This window comes from Cygnus olor, chromosome 1 (genome assembly GCF_009769625.2).
Source record: "Cygnus olor isolate bCygOlo1 chromosome 1, bCygOlo1.pri.v2, whole genome shotgun sequence".
NCBI classification, from domain to species: Eukaryota; Metazoa; Chordata; class Aves; order Anseriformes; family Anatidae; genus Cygnus; species Cygnus olor.
Genome location: NC_049169.1, coordinates 100,865,336 through 100,885,262, shown reverse-complemented (window position 1 = coordinate 100,885,262; position 19,927 = coordinate 100,865,336). Strand labels below are relative to the sequence as shown.

The following is a 19,927-nucleotide window of genomic DNA, read 5'->3' as shown; positions in this document are numbered from 1 at the left end:
CCGGGACGGACGGGCGGGAGCCGCCGCACCGCCCCCGGGACCGGCCGCGGCCTCGCCCGCCGCCTCGTCAGGCAGCCGGCCCCGCGGGAGGAGGGTGACGAGGAGGCACCCGGCCCGTGGGGGATGCCGCCGGCAGGGCGGTGAGGACGCCGGGGGAAAGCAGGAGGGTTAGCGGGGTCCGCGAGGGGTGCCCGGGCAGCGTGGTGCTCGGGGCACGAGGCGTGGCTGCTGCGGTGTGCTCCTCTGTCACCAGCCGGCAGCGTGGTCCCACCGACGGGGAGTGGGGAGGAGGAGGAGGGAGAGCAGAAAGAGTGCTCGGAGGTTGTGTCAGAAGCGTGCGGCTCCCCCTCCAGCTGTTGTCACCCCAGAGAGGGTGATCCACGCTAGAAAGCCTTCACAAGCCCATGGACATCTCCGTTTCCTCAGTTACTTTCTCCTGAATTGAAGGTGCCAGCACCTTCCTTCCCCTTGTTCCTTTTGCAAACTGGTGTCTCCCAAAATCTCTGCCTCACTGTCCTCCATCCGAACTGGGCTGGGACGGGAGCCCATGTTTCTGGACACTTAGAGCATGCTTCAGTTTGGATCAGGAACACATGAACAGTTCAGGCAAAGGAACCTGCAAGATATGCGACAAGTGTGCTCTGAGGACTAACGAGAGCTCAGCTTTCCTTTGGGGTGAGGATATTCTGAAGTAAGTCCCCAGACATTTTCAGCGTGGCCACTAATCCTCAACATTGTTTGTTTTCCTCTACGGATCCGCTCATCTGTTCGCTAATGTTGACGTAACCCTACGGATTCAGGGTCTGCTCAGCTTTATCACCCTGTCAGATTTCATACGCCATTATAAATATTGTCTGCATTGATCCCAAGAGCCTTGGGATCCAAGAATTTCATCTGATACCAAAGACTTTCATCTGGGGTCTGAACAGTCAGCAGAAGAAGAGACTCTTGAGCAAGAAAGCTGGAAGTCCTTCTGGTTTTCAGTCACGGGGGCAGCAGCGAAGGCAGTTTCAGAGGTCAGCTCTCCGTAAGACCTGCATTAGCTGTTGTGACTGCTCTTTGCCATGCAGGAACAGCCCAGGTGGAACAGCCCCATGGTTGTTCATCTCACCAGTTGGTCTAGCAGCAGCAGGAGCCAGAGACATGTGGGAAGGGACAACCACAGCCCTCTTCAATCATTTCTTCTCAACTTCTATCATTTGCAGGAGGTTTATGCCTTGAAGTGAGGAGGTCTATATCCATAAATGTAAACACTCGTGCAGCTCCAATAAAGCCATTTATATGAATTATTTAATGTGATAGCTTCCACATTACCATCATGATTCAGAAGTTGAGTCTCCGTAGTGTGAGTTGTAAGCCTGCCTATGTGGGTGAATAAATCCTCTTGTTTTCTCAGGGGAACTGCAAGCCAAGCTCCTGGCACTTTCTGCACTGCCTTCCTGCCTCAGCTCCCTGCAGGTGGTGGCATCCCATAGCCCTTTTTGTGGCTTCGGCTACACCTGCCCAGAGAGAAGGTGAGCAGAGCTGGATGGGTACAGGTCCTCCTATCTCAAGGGGGCTTCTTGTGATTGGAAACATGTCTGGGTTCTTAGCTTGCATGAAAACACAAAACTGAAGATTTACGGTGAAGTGGTATGAACCCTGGGGTAAGGAAAGCATTTAGCCTAGGGCTGTCATACTCCGAAGCAGATGCTAGTCCATTTGTCCATCTCATCTGAATGGATTTCTCTATGGTTTAATCTGTGTAAATATGCAAGTTGTGATGAAAATAGGTTTTATTTGGGGCTTTGAACACCTCTGAATTAAAGATAGGAATGCTAGAAGTGAAACCCCCAAGACTGATCTCCTAGGAAGACTTACAGAGATTGGAGTGATTTCTAATGCCTACAGAGTCAGGCTGGACTCTGACCAGTGATCTGCTGTCCGAAGGCTCAGTACCCTACCAGAATATCCTAATGCATCCAGGCCCAAAGAAACACTGCTGTTACAATGCCAAATTGTAAAATTGTTTTCTGGAAAAGTTCTCTGCATATAGATCAGTTCTTTCCGGACAGCAGCTCTGAAGAGCGAGGAAAATGCTCTATGCAGTGGTTGCCTTTTATGCCTAAAGGAACAGATCTCATTAACAAGAGACAAGCACCAACATCATAAAAGCAAAAGCATTAACAGAAGCATTAATGGAATAACCAAATCCACTTCTAATGGCAGGGCTTTGATGGTCTGCAGCTCTTACTTGGAGCTTTGCTAGTGACCATGGGAAGTTTCATATGTTTCTTACAGATCATGGATTCATTTAAATACAGGCTCAGAGCCCCAAAGCGAACTTTAAGGTTTACACAGCCACTTGTGAGGCGATACTGGTATGCTTGCTAGCAGGTTTCCTGGCATCCTTTCTGGCTCTTTGAGCAGGGTGTGGTTAATGGCTAACAGTAAGCCAGCCAAGCAGATACATTAGCATATTTGACCACAAAAGACAGCAACTGCAATGTAGATTTATCATATCCAAACCTTAGATTCTATTTCTAGTGCTGTATGAAAAGATTTAGTGAGATTTCTCGGTTAATTCATCTGCAAAATGGGCAAGTGCTAATAGCTCATCTCGGGAGACAGAAGACCTTGTCTAATGCTGGTCATGAGCTACACATAAATATTAAGGTCTTGCCATAAAAAAAAAAAAAAAGGATTCAAACTTGTGAATGCTTGTTTTCAGCTGGATGCTTTTCCTCAGGCAGGTGGGCACATGCTAAAAGATTTTTTCCTCTGTCATTCATAAATATTTGTATTTGATATTTTCCTTTAGAAAATGAAGTACCAGGATAGACTTGTCAGACCCATTGTGGTTATAAAGCCACATGCTCTTTGGCAGAGGTGTATATATCCTCCTGTTTCCCCTACTCCCTACCTGCCTGGTGTTGTGCTTTCTGTGTTCTTGTTTTCTCTATCTTACTGACCCCCTTTTTCATCCTTTCTGTGCTTCTGGCCTGAGGCAGTGAGTTCCTGTCTATAAAGGATGTAAAGATGTCATTTTAGAATGTAATTGTGCTACTTTTTAAAATCCCCAAACACTACACAGAGTGAATAACTAGGAGTTCCTGAACTGTTAATCTGGGAACCTATAATGTCAGGAGGGAGCCAAAATGATTTCTTTGCTTTGTATTTGTAATGCAGAATTACAACATTAATTTTACTACCCATTCTCCTAGCTTGTCTAAGTATGTCTGAGGTATCTCAACATCAAGCAAACACTTAAAAAAAAAGAAGTTCAAAAATAGGCTGGGATTTCAGCAGTGAGATAAAGTGAAATGAGAAGAGGGTTAAGCACACAGTGTCCTCCCTTCTAGACCTTGGGGACACGGAAAGAAACACATGGGGTCATTTGGCTCTGAATGCTGAGGGTTGCGAGCGCTTTGCTGCAGAGCCCGCAGGGAGCATGAGGCAGGGGAGTGCCTCGGCAGGTCAGGGCCGACAGCATCCTCCAAACTGCGGCCTCACGCTGCAGTCAAAGGGCAGAAATTAACTGGGAGGCAGGACGGGCCTGGGGAGGCAGGGGAGACAGTTATAGAAGAAAGAGGGTCTGGATAACAGGGGTTGTTGGTTTTGGTTGAGGAGAATATTCCAAGCACTTTGGCATGACCATTACATTGAGCACCGCTGACACTGTGCTCATTTTCCTTCCTACAGCTCTCAGATTTGACCTCTCCTTAAACCCTGATCCTGTCTTGTTGAGCAGACTGATGGGCATCAGCTGGCACCCGAGGCAAGCTGGCAGTTCAGGGACAGGACAAGAGCAAGAAGAGCATGTGCAGGGTGTGGACTAAGGTTTTTCCAAAACTGGACACTGGAACAGGCTTCCTAGTGAGGTGGTTGCCCCATGCATGCCAGCGTTCAGGAGGCATTTGGATAATGCCCTTAACAATATGCTTCAACTTTTCTTTAGCCCTGATGTGGTCAAGCAGTTGGACTCGATGATCTTTGTAGGTCCCTTCCAACTGAACTATTATTCTTTTCTAAAATCAATGTAGTTTTGTATGCACAAACTATGGGAAGGGAAATGACATCGGTGTGCCTTCATCGCTCCGTGTCTCGTGCAGACAGCGGTGGAAGAGCCGGCAGGGCACTGGTGGTGGCTGCCCAGGGGCTGGCCCACACCTGCTGCCACAGCTGTGTCCCCTCTCCAGGGGCAGCAGTGGTTGTGGCAGGTTTCAGACAGGGAGGGTGACTGGTAGACTTCCCCCAGCTCACAGGTGGTGTCTCTGCCGTTGTAGCCACCTGTGCTTTTTTCAACCGTGCCATGCTGACATGATGGCAACAGGGAAACCCCCTCCTCTAGCACCAGCAATCCTGCAGGGGGTTGTGTGTGGGGACAGCATTGTGTCTCTTTCTGCCTCTCCCCAGCAAGCCCAGAGCAAATTAGCAAACCTGGAGTACAGTCCGTGACAGCTGTAGGACCTTAAGGCCTCTATGACCCATCTCTAGCAGAAAGGAGAATAACCTTATACAAACACAAGACTTCTGTGTACCTATTTTAACAGCATTTTTCTTTCTTCTGCTTCCATCGTAAATTTCCTGGGCTTTCCACTCCCTCTTCTCATTTCTTCGAGACAACAGAGAGACATTTCAGGGAGGGCTTTCCCAAAAGCATCTGCCGGCTTACGCAGTCCAAGTATCTTTTGTTCCATGAAATTGTCACCTCTTTCCCAAACTTACTTCCTAGATCAACACTCACAGCTTCCTAAAGCTCTGTTTTCCAGAAGTTGTTGGTGTCCTGAACTGCCTTCCTGAATTACCCCGTTGTTTGTGATGTTTTCATTTGTGCACAGGTTTGTTGTGGGTAAGGTAAAGGCTGCAAGCTGGGGATGAGGCTAGGCAGTGCTGTGAGGCCGAGGTTGCTGAGGAAAGTCAAATAGGTTTCAGGGAGTTAGGGAAGCTTGGTGGTGGCCAGGGAAGCAGGAGACTGAGAATCAAGATACTACATCCTGGGGGGAAAGGCAGAAATGCAGATTTGAGCCAGAAGACTGTCCCTCAGACAAATAACAACAACAACAACAACAACAACAACAACAATAATAATACAGCTTGAAAACAACAAAAAAAAACAAACCAAAAAAAAAAACAACAAAAACCCCACAACTATCCTGAAGTAATTTATTGTAACTCAGGTGGATAAAAGAAGCAGATATAAAATCAGTTCCACAAGATGGACAAATTACGTGCATGAGCAAAATACAAGCATATGTATATATATTCAGTGTCCCTCCTTATAGAGCTCAGTCATAACCCTTAAGGGTTTCTTGTCTTGTGCATTGACTCCTCATCAGACGACTTCCCCTCATGGCATTATATGGGGAGAATAACGAAGGCATAAGGAATGATATCAAAACAAGAGGAAGGGAGGTGGATTCACAGAGCACTATGGGCTGGCAGGTGTTTAGGGACAGTCAGAGACTTTGTCAGCCTGCAGTACTACTTATTCATCCGGCTGCAAGAGAAAAGCATTGCATTAGTACCAATGTCATAGAGGTGACACTTTGAAGCCAGCCAGCCCCCATGTCTTTACCCAGTGTAGAGAGGTGAATTCTTCCACACGTGTTATGCTAACCAACTTTTCATCACATACACATCCTAACTATGAAGTAGTATTTGTCAGTTATTCATTCTCACTGAATTCTCAGTGGCAGGGAAAAAAACATAGGTGAAACTATTACAGTTTTCCACTGTCACCAGTTAAAGTTGAGCAGAAGTCAAGTTCTGTATATTTCCATCTCTTGAACTGGTTCATCCAATTATTTATACTGTCCTTATCTCTCCACTTTCAGTGGTAGGGTAGCTGCCAATGTTTCTCCACAGCTGCTTCTGAGACCTGATATCACACAAGTTTAAAGACCTGCAAAAGGGCAAACCTCTGCTGAGAAATCCTTGCCCCCATGAAAAGGGCTAGGACATGGTGATGTATTTCGTATCACCCAATGTATTTGGGAGAGGGAATGGCTCACAGTGTCCTGTGATTTTTTCTTCTCTTTCCTTGTTCCCAGGAGGTTATTGGTGATTTTCACAGATTGTAGTTCAGCACTGTGATAGCAGAACTGGAGCCATATTATGGGCATAATGGATTTTTAAATCTTAGTTTTCGTCCTTCGTTTTTGTGGTTGGTTGTGTGTCTTTCACCTTGGTATTTACAACCTTGATATCCATGTCCCAGATCTACTGGGATTCTAGAGCTCCTGCTTGGGTTTGGCCAACATGTCTCAACACCAAAGTAATTCAAGTGAAACTTCTGCTCAAAAGCTTGCCAGCACAATACTACCATGGGTTTGGGACGTAACAGGAAATTCATTAAATGTAGCTCATAACTCATAAACATAACATGAGAAAGAGCTGAAAATACTGAAATGCAGCTGTAGTGTAGGCACCAAGCAGGCTTATGCTCCATTGCTCCCCACTTGACTATCCATCTCCCCTCTCTTGAAACCAGTCTGCCCGTTACAGGTGCCCTCACTTACTGTTGACATTGACATGTCTTCTTTTCCAGCAAGTGCTGTCTTGCTCGTGCCATCCTTTTTGCCCGTTGCTGCCAGGAGAGAAGGGATAAATAACGATTGGATGTTTTCATGCTTAAATTGTTTTCCACTGAAGTGGTATTAAGGTACTTTCTGACATTGCCACTATCTGCAGACTGGCCATCTCTAACCATCTGCTTTCAGTGTAAGGATTGACCCTTTATCTATTCTGCCCCATCTCCAGAGAGAAAATCAGATTCCTCCTGTGGTCTGGGGAGATTGTCCTCTCTTTATCCTTCACAGGGACCAGGGCACTCACCCTTCTCCGCTGCCAGCTCATACCAACCATTATGCCCAGGCATACAAGGACAAACATCAACACACCAGCTCCAATAGTCACTCCAATTACTGTATAGCTAATCCAAACAGGAGCTTCTTCTGTGGAGGGAGAAAAGTCATCAGAGACAGATAGAAAGGGAACTTTATGGCTTTTGGGTGGAGGCAGGGATATGATGCTAATTTCCATACCCACGGTGTAATTAAGGCTGAGTTTCGTGTTATTGTCTTCCATCAGGTGACAGTTCCACACCCCTGCAGCAGTGACCTTCGCCTCCACCTGTGTTTCACTCTGTTTTGACTTCTTGATGTCCATCTGAGTCCCATTAACACGTTCCCAGAGCAAGTGGACATTAGACGAGATGGGGCCGGACACCTGGCAGAGCAGTGTCATCTCAGCCCCTTTAGGGAGTGGCCCAGGAGGGTTAGCAGACACTGGAAAGATAAGAAAATGATGAGTGACAGGATGGGAAGATTGGTCCATGCATACTCTTGTGGCTTCCAGGTTTCTACAGCCCCTCATCTCCTTATCCACTTCTGTTTCTCTCACCTTGCATCACCACCAGCTCTGCCTTGCTTTGTATGTATCTTCTGTTGTACAGCAGCTGGCACGTGTACTCTCCAGACTGCCTCAACTGGATTTTGGGGAGTTTCACTTTTACGGTACTGTCACGTTGCATTTCAGGTATTTCAAACAAAGCCTGGCTACTTTGTTTAGTTTCATGCAGCTGTCCATCTGCTGTGGCGTTGAAATCAAGTAGAGTGATTGCTTTACTCAAGTTTGCTTGTGTCCAAATCACTTGTCCTGTGAAAAATTTTTTCCACCCTATCTTCTGGAAGTTCAGATGCCATGACAAGGTCACGGTGCTGTCAGCAGCTGCATACATTCTTTCCAAGTGTGTATTCTCAAATCCTGAATGCAGAAGAGACAGGAATACAGGGGCAGGGAAAGACATGGCTGTCCTTCCCCATGTGCACCCTTGGCCTGGAGAGATGCACCCCGTGCTCATATGAAAGAGGACTCAGAGAAAAGCCACAAGATATCTCAGGGAGGGTAAGCAGTTAGTGTCTGAATGTAGATTTAAAGAGCCAAAGCTCCCAAGCTTGCCAGAGCTGAGAACAGATCCCAAGAAGAAGAAGATCTTTTAGGGCAAGCCTGGAAAGGGAAATGGAAGGAAGTGTGGGACAGAGCTCAGGCAGCAGAGCAATCCTCCAGCTGCAGCGCTGGAGGCCCAGGGACCCTGGAATGCCATCGCTTGGGATGCTGGAAAATGGTATCTCGGCTCAGGGACTGGAGGGAGCACCGTTTCCAGAGCCTGCACGTAGGTTGCATTTTTGTTGTCACATACCTAATACCTTCACATTAAAGGAGATGTTCTGACTAATCGATGGAGAGTCTGAATGCATGTTACACATCCAGGTCCCGCTGTCCGTAGTCTTCAGTTGCTTTAGCTTCAGTACGTATTTTCGAGGGGCCTCGTTTTGCAAGGTGTCTGGTGTCACTATGCTGTTCTGACTGTTAAACAATGTGATGCTAAAACGGGGTTGAGAATTGTGTGAGTTGTGCATGAAAGTCAGCTCGAGGTCATCATCTGGCAGGAAGTGCCCATTTGAAGAGATTGTCACTGTAAAGAGAAAAGGCCTAGGCAGTGAATCAACTCCTCTTTATGCAGGTGAAGGAAAGGTGTCACAGCAAAGTGAGCATAGAGACTTCGTGACCTGGTGATGGAGGGGAAATGAACTCCGATAGCCCAGACCAGAAGATATGCATCTGGATAAAGAATGCCAGCAGAGATGTTTCTCAGGGCTTTGTGGTCTCCTCCCCCCCTCACCTCCTTATGAATACGGTCCCTCTAGTCACTCACATTTAACGACATGTAGTGAGATGCTGTTACTGTCAGAGCCACATTCACAGATGTAGGTGCCAGCATCAGAGATCCTCAAGTTTGACACCTTCAGATATTTACTGTTCTGGTTTATTTCAGACCGATCTGACATTGGAGCTCTGCCTTTTGGAAAAATAAGCTTGTTTAGGAGGGAAGAGATTTTTTAGCCACATACTGGGGAGAATGGGTCTTGAATTGGAAGACTTACCTTTAAATATCTTCCCAGTTGAGAGCTGTATAATAGTAGTAGGAGATACTGCATCATTCTTGTACTTCCAGGTCACATCTTTGTCATGCCTTTTACAGTTCAGGGTCACATCCTTTCCCTCAACCCCAATCTGTTGTTGATGAGCCATAATGTGGGTCAGACCTGAAAGTCAATATGTCCCAGAAATTAGCATACATTAACTTTCTGAAGGATGGTTTAGTGAATACTTCCCATTGCTCCAGGAAGATGCAGATTTCTCTCCTCCCTTTTCCAGATACTGAGAAGATTATCCTCAGTTTCTGAATTTTCCCTTTCTTTATCTCATTAACCAACCCCTTTCCTTTTCAACTCCACAGCTTCCCTCCTCTCCACTTCAAGGTCTTTATCTGACTAATTGCTATTCTGTTTTACATATGTTAGAAACAGGGAAAATGCCAGTGGTTATGGTGGATTCACCAAAACTCACAATTCTGAGACATCAACAGTTTTACTGAAACAATTGTTTCCTTCTGGACAAGATTACGTTGTCATGCTGGCAGCAAAAGCTGGGCTGCATGTGCCACCTCTCCTTTACTCCCTAGGCAAGATGAGGCAGCGCTGGCAAAGTTGGTCACCCTTTCTTCCAATTTTTACACGGAGTAAGATTGAAAGCCCAGAAAAATGGAAGGAAGGAAGGAAGGAAGGAAGGAAGGAAGGAAGGAAGGAAGGAAGGAAGGAAGGAAGGAAGGAAGGAAGAGAAAGAAAGGTCACTCAACTATAGCTAGTAGAAGTGTGGCGGTTTTACCTTGCTGGACAGCTAAACTCCACCACAACCACCTTCTCACTCTCCCTCCTCAGAAGAAGAGAGGAAGAAGAAAGTATGCTGGAAAGAAAGAAAGAAAAAGAAAGAAAGAAAGAAAGAAAGAAAGAAAGAGAAAAAGAAAGGAAGGAAGGAAGGAAGGAAGGAAGGAAGGAAGGAAAGAAGAAAGAGAAAGAGAAAAAAAGAAAGAAAGAAAGAGAAAGAGAAAGAAAGAAAGAAAGAGAAAGAGAAAGAAAGAAAGAAAGAAAGAAAGAAAGAAAGAAAGAAAGAAAGAAAGAAAGAGAAAAAGAAAGGAAGGAAGGAAGGAAGAAAGAGAAAGGGAAAAAAGAAAGAAAGAAAGAGAGAAAGAGAGAGAAAGAAAGAAAGAAAAAGAAAGGAAGGAAGGAAGGAAGGAAGGAAGGAAGGAAGGAAGGAAGGAAGGAAAAAAAAGAAAGAGAAAGAGAAAGAAAGAAAGAGAGAAAGAGAGAAAGAGAGAAAGAAAGAAAGAAGGAAAGAAAGAAAGAGAAAGAGAGAAAGAGAAAAAGAAAGAGAAAGAGAAAGAAAGAAGATAGGAAGGAAGGAAGGAAGGAAGGAAGGAAGGAAGGAAGGAAGGAAGGAAAGGAGGAAAGGAGGAAAGGAGGAAAGAAGGAAAGAGAAAATGATTTGTTTAACATCAGGTTCCTGTTCTAGCATTGAGGGATATGTGAGAGTAAAAGAAGTAAGATGCCTAAGGTTGAAGAAATGTTAGGAATGATTTCTTGGAAGAACCAATTCCTTTCCTTCACTGGAAAGAAAATTCGTCAGGAGACTGCCAGAAGGAGATGGAGTTGCCAGAGTTATGACTGGAAATGAGGGGGTTGTGGTCTCCTGGCTGACTGCTGATAAGCTCTCAGAACTGCCTCACCTGCATGGGGCTGCAAGTTTCTCAGTTGTTCTAGTACTGGAGCACCCCAGAAGTGTAAAATGAAAAGTTTACATGAGCTTAAGTGAGAGGTTTCCACAAGTTACACATTCCTCCAAGAACGTGGGTAGTTTGCAGCACTGCCAATAGCAGGTGTTTCAATAACCACACATTGGGTAATGGAAAATGATTAGTTGGTCTAAAATGGAGAAATTATAAACTTTATTAACAAGAGTATCTTGGTGTCTTTTGCCATGCTTTTGGCTTTAGGGTGCATAAAAGAGTTTCAAACTTTTCACTGCTACCAGAGGAATCAAAGCTGAGCATTTTAGAAATGCAGATTTGGCTTTGTTCAGTCACCTTCCATTCCTGGGAAAAGAGCACTAAAAAGTTCACCAATTGTAATAATATTAGCAGTCAAACTGAGCAAGCTGGTAACATCAAATCTGTGATCAGAAATCTGCAAATCTGTGATCAGAAATGCACAAGTTTTTACCCAGGCAGTATTTTACACCCTGTGCTCAGTATGTGGGACCTGGGCTGTTTTTGGCTCAGGAAATGGCTCTGCCCAGAGGACAAATTCCTTATCAAGCATTTCTTCACATTTATACAACTTCTGTGAACCTTGGCTCTGAATGGCACAACATCTTCCCCAGCTGGTGGTCTTGTCTTTTATGTCAACGTTGTCCCAGCTACATGTTGGGTTGCTACCACCCCTTCCTGCTTACGATGGCAAATTGTGAGGAGCCTGAAAACACCCCAAATGCCGCGAGGCTTGTGGGAAGTCCGTAAGCATCAGCAGGGTGTTTTCCCAGAGCAGCTGGGGACTCACCCAGCTGCAGAACCATGAAGACAGCACGCACGCTGCTTGCTGCTGTACCACACAACTCCATCCTCGTGGGAATGCTCCTCCCTGCTGCAAGCTGAAGGGCTGGAGATGCTGCCGGTACCAAGGAATGCTATCCTGGAAGACCCAAATGCTCTGTTAATAGTGATTAATTTTCAGGCCTTGTGATATAAAGTAGTCGAAATATAAGCAGGAGGTTGGGCTGGAGACATGCAGAGGTCTCCTTCCATCTATCTCTGTTTGTGATTTTATGGCTGTATGATTAATGCCATCTTTAGGCTCTTATTTGTATTTTTTTAATTGTTTTTTTCTACTTATTTCTTACCTTAAAAATCTTGATAACCACCAAGTCTGATGTTCTTGGAAAGATGTGTTTGAATTCTCAGGGCTATTCAACAAGAGGTCTGAGGCAAAGGGAGGAATGAGGTCAGAAAGAAGAAATTGCACTGATGGTAACAAAACCTTAAGTGGAAAGTCCCAGAACAACTTGTTCCTGGCATCTGTGGTCACACAGACAGAGATGCCCAAGGCACCTCTGGAGGCCAAGGAGAAGCTGACAGCACAGGGAGACTGGGGCAGCACAGAAGCATCCCACCCCCAGGTCAGGTGAGGCAGAGGCTGAAGGACGTCAAGTTTGTGCAGGGGAGCTGGAAGGTACTGTGTGAACACTGACAGCGTAGAGGCAGGTCAGAAGGGATTTCGCAGGCAAACTTAACTTGTAAGGCAGGAAGTGCAAAGCTACAAGTGCTTCTAGAAGGTGGCGTAGGGCCAGATGGAGTGCGAGAGTTGCGGAGTGTAACAGAGAAAGTGCTGTACAGAAGGGGGGCAGGAGGTTATCGGGAGCTGGGCAACTCAGAGAGCACTGGGGGGCTGTACAGAAAGCACAGGCTCCATCTAAAGCAAGAGAGGCTTCATTTAAACTAAAACAGAACCCGTATGCTGACATTAAAAGGAAGAACCTTTTAAACGAAGACTGGGGAAAATCCAACAAATATAGATGAGCGAATTACGTGAGCTACAGCATCCGAAACATAAAAACTCTGTGTCCTCAAATGAACAGAAGCTGACAAAGCTCAGGGGGCAAGCAGTGGGGAGCGATCTGAACAAACCAGATCCCGTTTTAATGGAGTATGGGAGAACACTCTGGCTGCTACCAAAGGAGAAATTCAGATATCAGAAACAGGACTGGTATGTAGTGGGGATGTGAGGAGAGATCTAGATCCATAACAAAAACAACAACAACAACAACAAACACACATCAGTTTTCAGAGAAGTCAGCAGAATAGCTGATGGGAAGGTCACTCAGCTATAGCTAGTAGAAGTGTGGTGTTTTTACCTTGCTGGGCAGCTAAACTCCACCACAACCACTTTCTCACTCTCCCTCCTCAGAAGAAGAGAGGAAGAAGAAAGTATGCTGGAAAGAAAGAGAGAAAGAGAGAAAGAGAGAAAGAGAGAGAGAAAGAGAGAGGGAGAGAAAGAAAGAAAGAGAAAGAAAGAGAAAGAAAGAAAAAGAAAGAAAGAGAAAGAAAGAAAAAGAAAGAAAGAAAGAAAGAAAGAAAGAAAGAAAGAAAGAGAAAGAAAGAAAGAGAAAGAAAGAAAGAGAGAGAAAGAAAGAAGGAAGGACGGAAGGAAGGAAGGAAGGAAAGAAAGAAAAAGAAAGCAAGCAAGAAAGAAAGAAAGAAAAAGAAAGAAAGAAAGAAAGAAAGAAAGAAAAAGAAAGAAGGAAAGATGATAGTATTTTAATACTACATTTATGTGTACTATGTGCAATATTAAGTATAATATATTTCAGTAGAGGATAATTTAATATTGAAATTAATTTGAATTACCAGAACACATTAAACTATCAAAGAGAAGATGAAAACATCAGTGTTATGTTTACATGGAGGTCAGGTGACTGACAATCTGACAGCTAGACAGATGAACACACATAAAAAATACAGGTGCAAGAGCAAGACAGCAGCCATGTGCACCATCAGAAGCGAAACAGAGGGCAAAGGCACAGTCAGAGAAAATTTGCAGCTTTCCTCATACAAAGTAAAATAAAATAAAATTAAATTAAAAAAAAAAAAAGCCATCCCCAGGGAATATTTGCATGAGCTATATCATACTGAGACCATAGAGGAAACCTAGTCCTTGCTGCGAATATTCACATCACCTGTCCCAGTGAGACCAGTAGGAAAAGTAAGCACCCACCCTGCAGTGATATCTACTAATTAACAGCCTCAGTGCTGTGTTTTGAATATTTTGAGTCATTAAACTTTATATAAAGCCTGGAGGTGATCAAGTAGAAATTAGCAAAATTGCTGAGTCACGTGCCATCATTTTACGTTGTATCATAAATTATCATAATGTTATGTTGTATGGGAATCTCCATTTTCCCGTCATCTTACGGCTTCAGTTTGTTCTTCACCTTCTTTCTCTCTGGTAGTTGAACAAAACCCCACAACTGAAGCACGTGCCATGGTGCCAGTGAACTGCTGACCTTGCACAGTTTGATAGATGCAGGTTGAGGCACATTTCATACATTGTTCTGCTGTTTCTTCCTGTGATTACACACATATATATCTCCATTCCTTTTCCATTCACACTAATCTCCATATGTCTGTGGCAGGTCCCTACAACATGGTGATGACCACCTACATCTTATGAGTCAGTGGGGAAAATGGGTTGCCTCCAGCTAGCGTTTCTTTCATATGCTTTCTCTCTCCCTGTTTACTTCTGCTTCTCATTCACGCCACTTCTCTTTTTTTTTTTTTCTGTCTTTCTACCTCCTTCTGTATCCCTCCATGTCATAGTGTGGGCAATGGTATTCAGGAGTTCACAGACCTCAGCGAGTATGCCTGCTGTGCCAACTTAGCAAGCAGGTCTCATTAGCTGATGCCCGTAGCAGACCTGCAGCCTCCTTACAGGCAGCCCAGCTGTATCTTGTGGTGGTAGTCATAAATTAAGTGGTGTCAGGGAACATCTCCAGGCACTGGAACATACCCACCAGCCCTGTTAAATCGCTAGAACATTTCCTGATGCGTTTTTGGCCCAGGACAACTCTACCCCTCCCAAGCGAATCCCAGGATCCATTTAAGTGTTGAGATGGGCCAGCGACCACTCCCATTAGGCAGCTGGCACGTAGCCAGTTTATTTTGTAGGTTAAGTGAGTTTAATAGCCCAAACCATCTCACGCTAGTCAGACTCTGTGCCAGAAACAGCCTGGGCACACCTGATTTATTAGCACATCTAGCAAAGGAGGAGCAGGGCTCCCTCCCAAGTGAACATTGATTTCCATTTCATTTTAACTTCCCCCTCTTACTAAACTGCTTTAATTTCCTTCTCGACTTCTTTTAATGATCCCTGCCTCCCCAGGGGCTGGGGAAAAAAGAGAGCCGCGGCAGCAAGTGGATTTAGTGAGGGAGTGATGGCTGCAGGACCAAGCCTGGCCTGAAGAACATCTGCTCCAGAGAGCCTCGTGGGGTGGTGGCTGCAGAGAGCTGTCCCCCAGGCTGACACCAGCATGACACTGTAGGAAACCGAAATTAAAGAAAAAAAGAAAAGAAAAGAAAAGAAAAGAAAAGAAAAGAAAAAAAACAGAAACCACTCCTCCTGCAGAGTAGGCCATCTCCTCCTCGGTACGTTTGTGAGCTGCTTTCATGCCTTGTGGTTTCCTTGTTTTCTCCCCTCGCTCTTGCTTGTGGCTGTGCTTTTGATCTTGCAGCAGCAGCAGCAGCAGCTCCACAGCAGGGCACACTGCTCAGCCCCGGCTGCTACAACCCATTTCCCCTGTGGCTGCTGCCAGGCAAGGGCTGAGGGATGCAGCTGCCTCTCACGACTGTGCCTCAGTTGGGTGTGAATTTGGGGCTGTGGGGTGCAGCTGCTCAGTGGGGATCGTGTCGCTTCTTCTCAATTTAAACATGTAAAGCAAAGCTGATCTGGCTGTTTTGCTAATCAGTGATTCCCTTGAAAATGCTCATTAACATTAAGGCATGTGTGAGCCGTAGAGAGAGTAAGAGACCAAATGCAACAAAAATAGCCAGTGAAAGCAAAGAGACAATAAAATTGGAGGTCATTGCATGGGATCCATGGTCCCACTAAGCCCTGGAGCATGAACCAGCCCAGCTGTCACACAGCATAGATGAGACCAGCTGTGACCCTGCCTTGATTTCTGCTCAAGTGCTCTGCCATGTAAGACAAGCATTGACCCTTCACAGCTGCTCCCAGGAGGATGCAATCGAGCAGTGCCAGCCACCTCCCCTCCTACACCCCCCCAAGGGAGAGGTCCCTACGCTGGGATGGGGCAGGGTGCCGAGGCCACCACGTGGGAACCATCCACGTTTCATTTGGCCACAAAGTCCTCATGATCTGGCTGTGTGTCTGGACCCACATGGAGACCACCAGAAATGGCTCCATCTCTGCAGCCCAGCAGAGAGGAAAACAAGACCTCCCTCTGCATCACAGACATTTCAGCGTGCAATTTCTGAGCTTTTCCCTTCTGCCTAGCGCCATTTCTTTCCTTCTAGCCCTGCTCCTTTTGGCTTTGCACCCAGTTTTTCATCCAGAAGTTTGCAATTAAAGCCCAGGGGTGACTTTCAAGGAGGCCGTGACTAGCAAACGGCACAAAGATGTCCTCCAAAGACAGGCCCTCCGTTGCCTTCCCATGCCATGTGCACACACAGCATGTGGTCCAGGTGTCACTGATGCAGCTGCCGAAATAGCAACATGGAGATCTTACAGGCAGTCTACTCGATGTGCAGGCCGGACTGGAAAAGGGTCTATATCCAAATTGATTACATCAGTGCAGCAAGGCTGCGTATACCAGCCCCTTCAGAGCAAAAACATGCCCCCTTATATCTGGGGTGGCTAGGAGATGTTGTTCTCCCATGAATACACAGTCCCCATGTGAGGCTGTGGCAGAAAGGGCATGTCTAAGAACAGTGAGCAGGAACGGGATGGTGATTTTGCTCTGTTTAGGTGAGAAAAGTGCTGCTGCATCGCAGGCAGTTTGGGCAGCCATGTTTGATGAAACGTTGGGGAGGATAAAGAAAAGGTTTATGAACTGAATTGAGGATAACATGCACAAGAGACTTAAGAGGACTGCTTATTTTATAGTGGAGAACATTAAGCAATAACCTGAGCTCAAATTTAATGTACCATGCAGCGGAATATTTTGGGGCAGCTGACAAAGCTTGAGCAGAATTCACCATCCGAAAGATGAAAAATTTACCCAGAAATGAAACTCCAGTTTTTAACAGTGCGGCAGCCCATGAAGGGGTAAAGCTTTTCTGGTGTCCTTAAATTGAAAGGACTCCTCTTTCTGCATGAGATACTGCTCACCCAGCCCTGAGCTAGTGGATTAGGCTGCAGCTGCAGCCTGTGTTACGCAGTGAGCCAGGCAGATGAGATTATCAGAACAGACCTTCATCGTCTTGGTACGTACACATTTAAACTGGCTTCCCTCATTAGCTAGATATTGGCATCCTTTTATTTTTCAGGATTTCTTATTTTTTAGAATAAAGTTCACCTTCCTGAAGGGCATATGGAGAAGGTGATAGCAAGTGGCAGCTGGTGGTGGAGGGCTTCTCCCCAGTGCATTTCCAACCCTTGGGGATATGTGGTCATCAGTGACGAGCCCTTCTATAGGGCATTTCCCAGAACTGTCCCTATACATGTGTGTAAGAGATCTGTGAGATCCCCAGTCTCCAAGGCAGGTTGATCTTTTCATAGCTCCTTTTTTTTTTAAAAAAAAAAATAAAATCCCCCCCTTTCATGGAAAAATCCAGGCAGAATACCACTTAGTTAAAAATAAAAGGCCTTGGAGAACTGCACAGACAGAAGCATTATCAAGTCAAAAGTTCAAGAAGGTTTTGCATCAGAACTTTAAGTGGGGCAAAACCTATCCGTTCCTCGTCCTGGCCGAAACAGCAACTCATGTGAAATAGTAAAGTTAGTTACAACATAAAAAAAAACGAAAACAGATTAGCTTCTCTTTTCAGAAAAAAAAAAAAAAGTTTCCTTACCTCTTTTTCTCCCTCTCTGCCTGTGTGTTTCTGTCTCCTTGTGCTTGTCACCTGCCGTAAATGATCTGACGCAGCTACAACTGAAAGAAGAATGAAGCTGATGTTCAGAAAGCTGCTCAACAGATGTTGGCCTTTGTCTCCTCCTCTTCAGCCAGAGCATCAGCAAGGTCTCGCCGCCGGCCCGGGTTCTGCTGGCATCTGTGAGCTTCTCTAGGTGGATGGTGACTTTCCAAATGCATGTGATCTCGCTGCTGGGTGTGAACAGAAATGCAGACCATAACGGAAGGCTATGTACTACGATGCCTGGGGAGAATGAGTACGTAAAACAGAGAGAGCCTATTGGCCATATGGCAACTGGTGAGAGGCCATGACAGGGCTGAGGCTGGAAAGCGAGCGGTTAGAAACCCGTTCTGCTCTACTGTCAAAGAAAGCTTGCAAATTAGTGTGTTAGCTGAGCAGATCTGGACCTCACCCGAGCCTCTAATGACCTGTAAAAGAAAGCTGACCACCGTTTCCAAGCCTGTCTCTTGCACTGCTGCTAAGAGGAACCACATCTGAGGAGCTGGCCACGGGCCGTCCCCCAGGGGATGCTCAGAGCGATGACAAAGCTGCGCCACCTGCCCAGCTGGGGCTTGGCCACCAGGCCTAGTGGTTTAGAAATGGCCAGGGTTAGTTAGGGCAGAGACAAGGGGGACCACTTGAGGGTGTGTTTGGGTCACCTGTCTGGAGTACAGCTGAGATTCGGGGTGAGTTTTTTTTCTTTAACTTTGTTGTCTCCAGTAATCTACACCACTACTGAATCTCAGCTGTTTCCCTTCCCTGTAGGGTGGAGGAGGGGGGCTTTTGTGGTTTCCCACCCACATTTGGTGTCTATCTCTCCGAATCCCAGCCTCAGCCAAGACGACGGAAACCCACTGAGCCCCAGACACAGCTGAGATTTCATCTCTGTGCCACCCACTCTTCTCCTCCAAGCCGTCACTTGCCCCTTTGTCTAGAGGATGGGGTTGAGAGACAGAACCAACGCTTTGGAGGAGCAGGGGCAGCACTGAGGTTCATAAAGTAACACCAGGTGTAAAGAGAACACCACTGATCAGGCCTCAAGTGCAACAGCTGGTCCATTCATCATATCTTTGGAGAAATATGAAGTTGCCCCATCATAGGGAGAGACCCACCTGTGAGAGGCAGAAACTTCCCAGTGGCCAGATCGAAGCTATGGGGCTGGCTGGGATGGGGTGGGTGACAGCCTGGCCAGTGCCCAGAGCATCTGAGAGCCTCATTCTGAGACATGGCTTTCCTGCGAGACCCTGCCACATCACTTCAGTATCTCCCAAACGCTCTCAGATGCCCAGACATGTCCCTTCTGGGCCTATCCGCCAGAGCAAGGCTGTCCTGGGAAACATGGAGCTCAGTAAAGTCAGGCTGTGACTGTGGCATCTCAGGGCTTGGATAGGGCACGCTGGGGCATTGAGATGCTGCTGCAGCTCGCACGTATTCTGGTTTGCATTTTCTTTCTCCGGCATGCTGTAATGCAGAAACCCCAGGTTGTTTTTAAGCAGTTGGTTTATGTCACTGCAAATACCAGCCAGTAATAGCATACCCTGAGGGGGTCAACCTTCCAAAGCACACTTGAACTCACTGCAGGGTAGCAAGGAGAAACGGGGCTGTGGTTATGAGGTGACAAAGCTGCAGGCCTGGCCCCACACAGACCCGTTCTCCATGCAAGGAGAGTTCAGAGCTGATACAGCAGTACGGTGAGCAGCCCTCGTCTGCCTTGCAGGTGCCTCTGGGACTGGGGGTCACAGCATGTGCCAACATGTTTGTATCGCTTTCATCCAAGCATCTCAAAGCACTTTGCAAGCATTAATTAAACATCAGAATCCAGGAGGGATGAATAATATTAGCCAGCCTTTCTTCTGAATGTAATATTTCTCATAAATATTTAAATGTTTTTTTAAATTCCATGTTAGCCTGGTTCTCACCTCACAGGGACAGTTGCTGTACTGCACCCACGGGGGAACTGGGGCCTATCCAGCATCACACATGGACCCAGTGGCTGAGCAGGATGTAGAGACCCAGCACTACACAGTGCTCCCCACAGACAGATCTGTGAGTCTCATTTTTCCACGTTTTCTCCTTTGCAGAGACACCCCCCACCCACCCTGTGCTGTCTCCATTTGTTCTAATCCCAACACTAGCAGTATTTTTTTCCAGGCTGGGGTTGGTGAGTAACAGATCCTTGTTGAGCTCAGTGCAGAGAGAAGGCTTCCAGGTTATCCTGGGTGAAGGTCCCTGTCTGCAGGCACATGAAATCTCTCAAAGAAAATGCAAAAATAGGAAAAGGGGGTCTCAGAAATCAGATATTGAGACAGACTCTTTATTAATGCCAGTGGAAAGGCAAGAAATCTCCAGAGATTGTCTCCATACAAGCCAAGTTCCCTGCATGTTAGTGAGGGCTTGGAGTGTGCC

The 19,927-nt window shown here is 46.2% G+C and overlaps 1 protein-coding gene across 3 annotated transcripts; it reads right to left on the bottom strand.

The window, feature by feature from the left end:
* Positions 1-5,128: 5,128 nt before the first annotated feature.
* Positions 5,129-18,037, bottom strand: CD4 (CD4 molecule). Of its 3 annotated transcripts, XM_040573597.1 has the most exons (12): positions 17,934-18,024; positions 17,462-17,541; positions 11,779-11,857; positions 11,439-11,570; positions 8,928-9,089; positions 8,699-8,842; positions 8,183-8,458; positions 7,384-7,746; positions 7,026-7,268; positions 6,817-6,935; positions 6,501-6,568; positions 5,129-5,479 (listed from the first exon to the last, which is right to left on the bottom strand). In XM_040573597.1, exons 4-12 carry the CDS (start codon positions 11,497-11,499, stop codon positions 5,464-5,466), a joined length of 1,452 nt encoding a protein of 483 aa, XP_040429531.1. In that variant the 5' UTR covers positions 11,500-11,570; positions 11,779-11,857; positions 17,462-17,541; positions 17,934-18,024; the 3' UTR covers positions 5,129-5,463. The 3 variants fall into 3 exon arrangements, with proteins under 3 accessions (XP_040429531.1, XP_040429523.1, XP_040429539.1); XM_040573589.1 differs by lacking the exon at positions 11,779-11,857 and having other exon boundaries at positions 17,462-18,037; XM_040573605.1 differs by lacking the exons at positions 6,817-6,935; positions 17,934-18,024 and having other exon boundaries at positions 17,462-17,852.
* Positions 18,038-19,927: the final 1,890 nt, after the last annotated feature.